Raw genomic sequence first — 11334 nt, forward strand, 5'->3', positions numbered from 1 at the left:
TGTAAGTTTTTGTGGCGAGGTTTCTCCACCCAGAAGGAGTGATTATTAGCCGGTTTTCCGGGGACTCATCCACCGACGGATTGATAGACTTCGTCCATCTTACGGACACGCCGAGGAGTAGGAGTATATCTCCGAACCTCGTTACATCCATCGAGTTTGAGAATTTGGGACGGCTATTCACATCCCCCTCTCTAGCCGAGTACATCGATCCTAACAAGTGGTATCAGAGCAAGGTTGCTCTTCATCGGATTAACACCCAATGGAGCACAAGCTAGAGAATGGATCTATTTGGAGAAGACGTCACGATTCCACCCTTCTACGATCGCGACGACTTCGCGTTTTGGAAGGTAAGAATGAAGTACTTTCTTATGACTAACCTTGAAAATTGGAGTTGTGTTCAATTAGGTTTCAAGCCTCCGATGGACAAGAAAGGAGAAACCCTAGAGAAGAAGGAGTGGACCAAGGAACAAGTCCACCAATCCCTAGTCAACGATGAGGTATTGAAAATTTTTGAATTTTCTTTACCTAATGATGTTTTGTGTAGGATAGGTGGATACAACAATGCCAAGGAGTTGTGGAACAACTTGGCTAAGTTCCATGACGGGAACTCCACTTCAAGCCATGAAGAGGAGTCAAGTGAGCCAAGGAGCTCATTTCATGGAGGAATGGATTTAGAAGTTGAGGGCCACTCAACATCTAAAGAAGAAGAGGAGGAGAGTTCTTCTTCAAGATCAGAGCAAGAAGAAGAAGCTTCTATCTCCGGAAGGGATGAAGAAGAGAGCTCACATCCATCCTCAACCCTAGGTAACTCAAGCCATTTAATTTCAAATAAATTACACATAATGTGCTTTGAGTGTAGGGAGTATGGACATTACAAGAGTAAGTGTCCAAGGAGGATTAGGAAGACTCCACTGGCACCAAAAGTCAAGGAAGCCGGAGTCCCGATACGCAAGAGCAAGGAGCACGTGGTGTGCTTCCAATGCAAGCGAAGGGGACATTATCGGAGCCAATGTCCGAGGGGGAGGCAACCTCACAAGGACAAGAGGACGAGCACATCGATAGGGGGAGCTAAGGCAAACCCTAAGGTAATCTCTAAGGCACATTATTGCAATAATAATAAGACACATGCTAGTAGCCTTATTGCTATTGTTAATAATGGTAAGCATGATAACATTAGAAATCGATACACATGCTTAGGTGCCAAACATGTGAGTCTAGATAAGGATAACACTAGGAAAGCCAACCCTAGAATTAACCCATCTAAGGCTAAGGAAAACCTAGGTAGGAATTCCAAATCAACTAGACACATGCCTCGGAATGCCTCAAAGAAAAATGACAAATCAAGTCTTGAGGTATTAGAGAAGGAAAATCAAGTCTTGAGGTCAAGACTTGACATGTTAGAAAAGACCCTTAAAAATTTGGAAAAGTCAAATATAGGGTCTAAGGGGCAAAAACCAAAGCCCAAGGACATGAAAGGTTTGGGTCACAAACCGAAGTCCCAAGTGGTCAAGCCCACTTATCACAATGTTCCATTCGATTATGGAACAAAATCTAGGGCTAGGAAGACCATCACCAAGGTCACAAGGGGAGTCACCCCTAGAGTTGATCTTGATGAGTTCCAAATGACCAAGGCTTTAAAGCCTAGGAGGGTCATTAGGAGGGTTGCTAGGGAAGTCATCCCTAGTGAATACTTAGTGAACCCAATGATCTCAAATAGGTATTGGGTTCCTAGGAGCGTGATTCCATCACGCTAGATTAGTTAGGGTGTGCCAACCTTACTTGAATAGGTAGTTAACCTAATCATGGCAAAAGGTGGCACTTTAGGATTTTTCAAGGTATAATCAAGCCTTGAAAATGAAATTAAGAATTATTCCTAAGGTGATTAGAATGTGCCAATCAAATTTGAGGAGTTTTCTAGAGTCAATCTAATTGGCACATAGTGATCTAAAAATCTTTGGTATAAGATGCTAGGTCTATTACACTTAGGAATATAGAACCTATGGCAAAATGATCAAAATTATCAAAAATGGCAACTAAGGCTAGAATTAGGTATTTTCTATACCTTTATATATTATTTGCCATGTATTGTTTGCCATATGCCATGTCATGACATCATATTTATTTTATGATCATTTAAAATGTCATGATAATGCTTAGGTTAGTTAAATGTCATGCTTTATTTAAGTTTCATACTTTATGCCATGACATCATGACATTGGCACATGTTTCCATTTATGATACAATTATATGTCATGTCATCATCTTGTGCATTAATGATCAATGAAATTGATTTAAGGACTAAAACACAATTTGATATGGAGATCAAATTGTTATTTAGAAAAATGCATGAGAACTTAGATTAAGCTAACCTAAACCCATATCTCACATCAAAATTGACTTGGATGTGTTTGATACACCTTAGATGTGTGTGAGATATTAGGATTGTGAGTTAGGATCAAGGTGCATAGTTCGTGTACCTAGATGAGCATAATTCTAATTGGGGGATCATAGGGAAAGCTTGTGTACAAGTCATGTACATTTAACCCTAAGATTGTGGTCCCAAATTAAAGGGTTTAAAATCATTTCAAAATTTATTTGAAAAACCTTGATGAAGCTTTTCTAGTGATAGCATTCATCATTAAACAAGTTGATACAAAGATAAGTTAACTTTGAGTTATTTCAAAGACTTTTGAACTTTGTATCAAGATTGAAAAATGGAAGTTATTTTCATAGAAAACTATTTTTCCATGATAGTATATGTTATGAGGAATGTATCCTCAAAATTTCACAATTTTTGGAATTTTCTGTAATTTTCTAGAGGTTTCTGAATTTCGTGGAGAGAAATCAAAACTTATCAGACCTTTATCAGGTTTGTGGACCGATCAGAAGGGTTTCTGATCGGTCCAGGGGAGCCTGGATCGGTCACTGTGACCGATCCAAAGGGAGCCTGATCGGTCTGGTGACCGATCAGGGCGTGCCAACCTGCTGAATTTCGACTGTTTGTCTGAAATTGCAGCTATGAAAGTGGTGTTTTAGAGTTCTAAAGGTTTGAAACTCTCCAAGACATTGTTGGTGCAATGGTCAAGGGGGAGTTGACCTTTAGGGGGAGTTTTACCTATTAGTCAAGGAGGAGTTGACTTTTAGGGGGAGTTTTTACTCGTCGAAATTTTTGAGGATGAGTGATATGGGATTATCACTAAGTTGATTGTTGAATTTAGTATCAAGGGGGAAATTAAGGGTTTCAATGAAAGGTATGGGACTTTCATTAGGAAGAAACTCTTGACCATGATTCACTCTTTTTAATGTGTGTCAAAATGGGGGGGGGGGGAGAATGTCTAGAGAATGTTCAAGGAAGAACATTGGAGTTAGTGGGAGAGTTTGTTGATCACAACGAGTGAAGTTGTGAACAACGATAACTTACTCTTCAGGGGGAGAGTTTGTTGATGTGTGCCAATAGGGGGAGAATGAAGGGTTTAAGTTAGGCCTTCATTATCTAAGAAGGAGGTTGCCTTCTTAGAAGGAGAATGTAAGGTTGTAACTTATGTTTCATTACCTAGTGGCATGAGGGAAGTTGAGGCTATTGGATTAGCCTAACTTAAAGATATTGTCAAACATCAAAAAGGGGGAGATTGTTGGTGCAATTTCCAGTAGGTCAAGGTTGACCTAGTTGACCAAGCGTAAACCTTGGTCATGGTTTCGATGTTAGACAATACAGAAAGACATGTAGACATGGACAATGCAGGTGCAGTTGTCCATACGGAGAGATACTGATCAAGGTCTGATCAGGTTGAATGAAGAAGAGTCAAGTAGGTCAAGGTTGACCGGATACTTGACTGGGAAGTCTTAACTGGGATGTTAGGCAGTTCGGAAAGTCCTGGTGAGTGAAGCCAGGTAGTTCGGAAAGTCCTGGTGAGTGAAGCCAGGCAGTTCAGAAAGTCCTGGTGAGTGAAGCCAGGCAGTCGGGAAAGTCCTAGTAGTGGAGACTTGGCACGGAAAAGTCCAAGCAGGGAGCTTGGCACGCGGAAAGACCAAACAGGGAGTTAGGCACGGTGAAAACCCTAGTGAGTGAAGCTAGGTGAAAGTCCTGGTGAATGAAGCCAGGCAGTTGGAAAGTCCTGGTAAGTGAAGCCGGGCAGATTGTCAAGTAGGTCAAGGGAGTGACCGAGTACTTGGCACGAAGAGGAAAGTCCAAGTGGGTCAAAGGGATTGACCGGACACTTGGTGGGAAGTCCTAGCAGGTCAAAGGAGTGACCGGATGCTAAGCATGAGATACCAATAGGTCAAGGTTGACCGGATATTGGTTTGGAAGGCGTGGGACTTGGTTTGGGCAAAAACCAAGACCTGGATCGATCAGTGGATCGATCCAGTGATACACTGGGTTATCTGATCGGTCTAGTGACCGATCAGTAACCAAACAGTATGCTACTGTTTGTTATCTGATCGGTCTGCAGACCGATCAGAAAGCGAACAGAAGATCGGGAGAAAAGGAAGATTGCATGCTGATCGGTCCTGGGGACCGATCAGAGGAAGCTCTGATCGGTCCTGGAGACCGATCAGAGGAAGCTCTGATCGGTCCTGGGGACCGATCAGGGTCTTCCTGGACCGATCAGGATATGTCCTGATCGGTCCAGGTATATCCGTTGAGATTCAACGGGTATCTCCGTCTTCTTCGCTGTCTGCTTTGCAGGTGGATGCAGGCTATATAAAAGGGCTGAGGGCTTCTACAGAAAAGATCACTGTTCTTCTTCTACTGCGTCGAAGCTTCTTCGCTGCTGTGATTTGAGCTTTGCTGAGCTCGCTTCTGCTTGAAGCTTCGTGTGAGCTTCATCGACTGGGTTCCTGCTGTTGTAGGCATCGCTTGAAGCTGCTGCTTCATCCAGTCGAAGAGAAGGCAAGTAAGCAAAGGTTTTACAGTTGTATTGTATTTTGCTTCTTGCTGTACCTGTACTCCTTCTTGCTCTTGTAAGTTTTTGTGGCGAGGTTTCTCCACCCAGAAGGAGTGATTATTAGCCGATTTTCCGAGGACTCTTCCACCGACGGATTGATAGGCTTCGTCCACCTTACGGACACGCCGAGGAGTAGGAGTATATCTCCGAACCTCGTTACATCCATCGAATTTGAGAATTTGGGATGGCTATTCACACCCCCCTCTCTAGCCGAGTACATCGATCCTAACATCATCTTCGTTCTTGATGAAACCAAACTGTTTGATTGCATCATTGAATCGAAGATTTCAGCTCCGAGAAGCTTGCTTTAGTCCATAAATGGACCTATGCAGCTTGCATACTCTGCTAGTATGCTGTGGATCTACAAAACCCTCAGGTTGTGTCATGTACACATCCTCGAGCAGGTTTCCATTCAAAAACACGGTTTTGACATCCATCTGCCATATCTCATAGTCATGGTATGCTGCAATAGCAAGCATGATCCGAATGGACTTAAACATCGCTACTGGAGAAAAGGTTTCATCATAGTCAATACCATGAATCTGCTTGAAACCTTTAGCTACCAAGCGACCCTTATAGATAAGTCCATCCATGTCAGTCTTTCTCTTAAAGACTCACTTACACCCTATAGGTTTTACCCCTTCAGGTGGATCAACCAAAGTCCATACTTGGTTGGTGTACATGGATTCCATTTCGGATCTCATGGCTTCTAGCCATTTCTCGGAATCTGGTCTCATCATAGCTTCCTGATAGGTGGTAGGCTCATCATCTATGAGCACAACGTCATCATGGTCAGACAAGAGAAATGAGTATCTCTCAGGCTGACGACGTACCCTATCAGACCTGCGAAGAGGTATGTCTACTTAAACTGGCTGTTGTTCCTCAACTCCTTGTGGAACAACATCATCAACAACACTTTGTGGTTCCAGTTCAACTTCCATCGAGGCTTCAGTGCTATGGTCCATATCTTGAACTTCTTCAAGATCGAACGTACTCCCACTAGTCTTTCTAGAAACAAAATCCCTTTCTAGAAAGACCCCAGTGTTTGCACAACTACCTTGTGCTGACTGGGAATGTAGAAGTAATATCCCTTAGTTTCCTTGGGATATCCAATAAAGTAGCACTTGTCTAATTTGGGTCCTAACTTGTCTGAGACTTGACGTCGAACGTAAGCCTCACAACCCCAAATCCTCATGAAAGACACCTGGGCATCTCTCCTAGTCCATATCCTATATGGTGTCTTTATCATGGCCTTGGATGGAACTCGGTTGAGTATAAAAGCTACCGTATCTAGAGCATAGCCCCAAAGGAATGTCGGAAGATCTGTGTGACTTATCATAGATCGTACCATATCTAATAGGGTATGATTTCTCCTTTCGGATACACCATTCCACTGTGGTGTTCCAGGAGGAATGAGTTGGGATATAATCCCACACTCTGCTAGGTAGTCACGAAACTCATGGCTAAGGTATTCTCCACCTTGATTTGATCGAAGTATCTTAATACTCTTGCCAAGGTGGTTCTGTACTTCATTCTTGAATTCTTTGAACTTTTCAAAGGATTCTGACTTATGTGTCATCAAGTACACATAACCATATCTACTAAAGTCATCAGTAAATGTGATGAAGTACCTATAACCGCCTCTAGCAGCGACATTGAAAGGGCCACATACATCACTATGTATAAGACCTAACAAGTCAGTCGCTCTCTCACTGTGCCCACTAAAGGGAGTCTTGGTCATCTTGCCTAGTAGGCATGACTCGAACGTCTCATAAGATTCAAAATCAAATGAGTCCAGCAAACCATCCTTATGGACACTACAACAAAAATCCTCATAGACATCGGTTTTCCACCGGTATCTATTTCATTTTCAACCGATGTCTATGAAGCCGATGTTAAAAGTCTGTCATTTTAGACATCGGGTTAAAACCGATGTAGTATCACTTAACGACACTGATCTTCGAATCGGTTATTAACCGGTGTAGTATCACTTAACGACACCGTTTCATCAACGGTGTAAAACCGATGTAATATTGTATGTTAATAACACCAGTTTTGGCAGCGGTAAATGACCGATGTAATATTAGTTAATAACTCCGATTTTGTAGGGTGGAAAACCGATGTAATATGTATATTTTTTAACAGCACAAATTTGATTTCCGAAACAATGAAAAACCAACAATAATAAAAAAAAATACACAAATATTCACAAATTATACAAATATTCTTCATTCAACAATATCCATAAAATACACAAATATTCACAAATTATATAAATAATCTTCTTACAACAGTATCCATAAAATACTCAAATATTCTTTTTACATCAAAAGCTAGCTAATAGATATCAAAATCAAGGTAGAACATTCTTTTAATAACACATCAAGGTAGAACCGCACTTCAAATGTAATCTAGCATGCATTCAGCCCACTCGAACCGCACTTCATCAATTTCAACTCTGGAGTACTTGAGATTTGTAAACTGTAAAAACACATAAATAATATATTAGTAAACCAAGACTAAAAATCATAGTTGAAAAAGTAGTAAGAGCACCAGGTAACAAGATGACTAATTGGAATGCTTAAAAAGAAAAACATTCATCATTTATCTCAACCACATCATATAGTGATAGATCTATCATTCCTGGTGGTTGCAAGATAACTACGGTCTTATCGGTGTCGTCAACTTCTCTGACATGCTCAGGGTCTTCAGGGAGCAGCTTCTGCCATGACCCAGCCTTCTGGCATTGCAAAGAGTTATCCATTCCCAAACATTGCTTCGCTCTTCCACCCTTCAGTTTTTTCTAGTGTGGTGTTTCCACTGATCTGTCTCTTCTTCAGGTTTCCTCGCATTCCAAAAGTTCTTGGGGTTCATATCCACTTATCATCTACCATCTCATAAATATGTATTTCAAAACCCTTGTCTGTTATGTATTATTGATATCTGTGTTATGTTGAACAGATCTGCCCAACAACTTAACTTTGGACTGCTATTTTGTTGGAGCCACTCTGATAGTTTGATTACAGGATAGCTTTCTACCACATGCAACAGGCACATTTGTCAACTGGGAACCATGCCATAGCCCTCACTGTCATTATGCAAAAGGCAGCAAAGTGACAAGAGAAAAAAAGAAGACAAATCAGAAAGCACACACAACTCTTTCTATTCCTTTTCAGTTTTATAAGACTGCTGATTGACATTGATGGAGCTGCCTCTGCTCAAAGTTCAAAATTCTATGAAAATAGCCACCTCTGAATTGTTGAACCAGTAGAGAGACTGAGCCAGAAAGAATCAATAGGGATGGGATACTCTGTGCATTTGAACAATCCACATGATGCATGCATAGCTGCAAAGATACTTAATAACCTTATCCACCATAGATACCTACTAGGCACAATTAAGATTGAAGGATTTCAATGATGCATAAGATTTATCATTTGTGTAACTGATTTGATTACTTTGGCTCAAGATATATCATTGCATCACGAGGCCATAAAAATTTAGCACTTAATCTGATACTGAAACAATAAAAATTTCTCCTGTAATGACACAATGGTAAGTAGTTATACAGGCAAAAAAGTAATGAGATTTCTAGATAAGAAAAATGTTTTTATGAAATTGATCTATTCATTACTTTGGATACTGAGATAAGAACTTATATGAATAAACAGTACAAATAAAGGACCATGTGATCATAGACAATAGAGAACTCATTACATCGAATGAAGGGGAAAACATAGATAGTGCAGTGTGCACATTATAATGAGCAAGAACAATAGTTAAGTAACTCTGACTATTGTCTGCCATTAGTCTAGTTCTAAACCTAGATCAAGGAAATGGTACTAAAATCTATAAAGTCTCAATTATTTCAAACTACATGCTGAATATTCTTTCATAACATAAAGGAGACACTTGTTGACAAGATGTGTTATACACATAAGCCTTAGCACAAAGGGTCATAGCTCTCTTCAAAATCTCGATAACAAATTGAGGGATCAAAGTGAAAGGACTGCATTCATACAAGAAGTGAAAGATTTTTTACAACATTAATCAGATGAATCCTTATTAACTCTATTCTTGCTGTTTCAGAAACTTTACAAGTTAAGCTTCAAGACACTCCAATTCGGTATGAATGGTTTTCCATGCTAAAAGTATATGTTCTCAATGTATCGATCTTTGTCACCTTTTTATTTTTTTACAAGGATAAAAATAATGAAAAAAATCAGTTCTAAATTAAGGCAAGATAACAAACAGATAAGATCTATACTTTTCGCATCTTTTCAGCAAGCTCAACATGTGCAGACTTTACATTATAATCACTTCCAGTTTTGGTCAGACCCTGCCAAAGAAGGTAGAAAAACTTGAGTTCATACACAAATGTTAAAATATGATCTTATATCACCGAGATGGTAATGTTGTCTGCAGTTGGAAATTGCCTTTGTTATAACCAAAAGAGACAAATCCACACGGTTCATTAAAAGATCTGAAATTGTGTTCTTCACATATTGAACTACGCCAGGAATATCTTGGTCAATTAGTATCTTGTGTATGCATTCGTTTACCAGATTTACCAACAAACAGTTGTTTCTTCTGACTGTCTCAATGCCTGTTGTTAAGAAATTGAATGCCACTAAATCATGTTTTTTCAATAACTATTAAATAGTTCAAATACTTACCTTTTGTGTCCATTTTGTCAAAACTATCAGGCTTTGTCCAGTATAATCCAGCATATCTCTTCTTGCTTATTAGCAAATAGGGATAATAGACCTTTTCAAATTCAAGCCTAATGGGCTTCAAAAAATGTTTAAAAAAAATTAGGACAGAGACTAAAAACAAAATTTGAGAATATGCACTATATATTCTTGGATGACAAATTTGCCTCATAGTAAATAAATAAAGAAAGAAAATAAAACGTGATTTAAAATGAAGACTAAAAATGTCAGCTAGGATATCTAGCTATAATACCCTTAGTTTACAATGTCAGCTAGGATATCTAGCTGATAATACACTAAGTAATAGAAATTTAAAGAAACACATGATTTAAGACATCCACAACTCAAATAATCATGTCTCAACCCTCGGATACCTTTATGAAAGTTCCTGTAATATATTCTGATGCTTCTCTTCCTAACTTCATTGCTTCCTCTACAGAAGGCACACCGAATTGTACCATAACAGAGTTAGTGTCCCCATAAATAACCTAGAAAATTGATCATTAAGTAGTCAACTAAAGAATAAAATTGATATCTGTGTTATGTTTCATAGAATTGCCACTCCAGGAAGATAAACCCACCCAGGACGCCTCCCTCCACAACATGTAAGACAAATCGATAGAGTGAGAGATTGAAGGGGCTGCTTCCTTCGGATCCTTGTCCTGGCAAAGCCTGACCTCTATTCTCTTCGATTATCCGTCGTAATTAATCCAAGAATGCAATTTTTCTCCTCTGCTGAGGATGAGAAGCAAACCATCGTCGGAAAGATTACTGCTTTTTGTCAAAAGTTCTCCACCAACATCGACTTCGACGAGGCTTGATGTCGTCACGAACTTCACTGCAACGACACTGGTCGATAACCTAGACAAGTCGCCATTCGCCGGTTCCAAGGGAACGTTGACCGGAGATAAAAAGAAAGCTAGGCCTCCGCCATTGCCGAGCGAAACAGAGAACGAGAAGGAAGAAGAGAACCCGGGCTTGGTGCCGAAGAATCTGACTGGTTTCCAGTAAATCATAAGCCCGGAGCTCTCGTTCGCCGCACGCGTCACCCTCACCTCCGAGCTATTCGTCTCAGCATCGCCATAGAGGGGAAACTCTGTGGCGAAGCTCCGATTTTTCTCCGACCCACCGAAAGAGAAGAAGAGAGCGTTACCTTCTCCAGTCGATGCGCAGTTCCCAGGTGACAAGGGGGCGACAAGCAGAAGGATGATGGCGAGAATGAGAGCGGAAGAGGTTGAGGACGTCATCATTGGAAAGATCCCTAGGCGAGGTGCAAAATGTGCAAACGACGAAGGAGCAGAAACCCTAAGCACCATGAAGCATGAGGAAAAGACGAAGAAACCAGAAACTAGAAAGCATGAGGAGAAGAAACCCTAAGAGATGGAGCAACCCGCGAGAGGGCAAAGACGGAAGGGAGAGGAGAAGAGAAGGGGAAAGAGGATATGGATGTGGTCGTTTTCCACAGACCTCACAAGGGAGTCGTGTGTTGATCTTGATCGGGAGAGGAAGGGGCGTCAATTTAGCAAGGGGAAGGACGGCGCGATATAGGTTTAGGTTTGGAGGGAAGTGTTGTAAATTTTGGCTAAGTATGGGTGAAAAAATTAAATTATTTTATTTACCATAGACACTGGGTTTTAAAAATCGTTGTTAAAATCGGTGTCTATTAACGAAAAAAA

General features: G+C 40.4%; 1 protein-coding gene across 1 annotated transcript; it reads right to left on the minus strand.

Moving 5' to 3' along the window:
* Positions 1–10350: 10350 nt before the first annotated feature.
* LOC121972313 lies at positions 10351–10905 on the minus strand. Its single transcript, XM_042523997.1, has one exon. It carries the CDS (start codon positions 10903–10905, stop codon positions 10351–10353), a length of 555 nt encoding a protein of 184 aa, XP_042379931.1.
* Positions 10906–11334: the final 429 nt, after the last annotated feature.

This window comes from Zingiber officinale, chromosome 4A, assembly GCF_018446385.1.
Source record: "Zingiber officinale cultivar Zhangliang chromosome 4A, Zo_v1.1, whole genome shotgun sequence".
Classification (NCBI taxonomy): Eukaryota; Viridiplantae; Streptophyta; class Magnoliopsida; order Zingiberales; family Zingiberaceae; genus Zingiber; species Zingiber officinale.

Excerpts from the sequence above, each read along its gene's own strand:
- LOC121972313 (XM_042523997.1), bottom strand. The coding sequence starts at position 10,905 with ATGACGTCCTCAACCTCTTCCGCTCTCATTCTCGCCATCATCCTTCTG.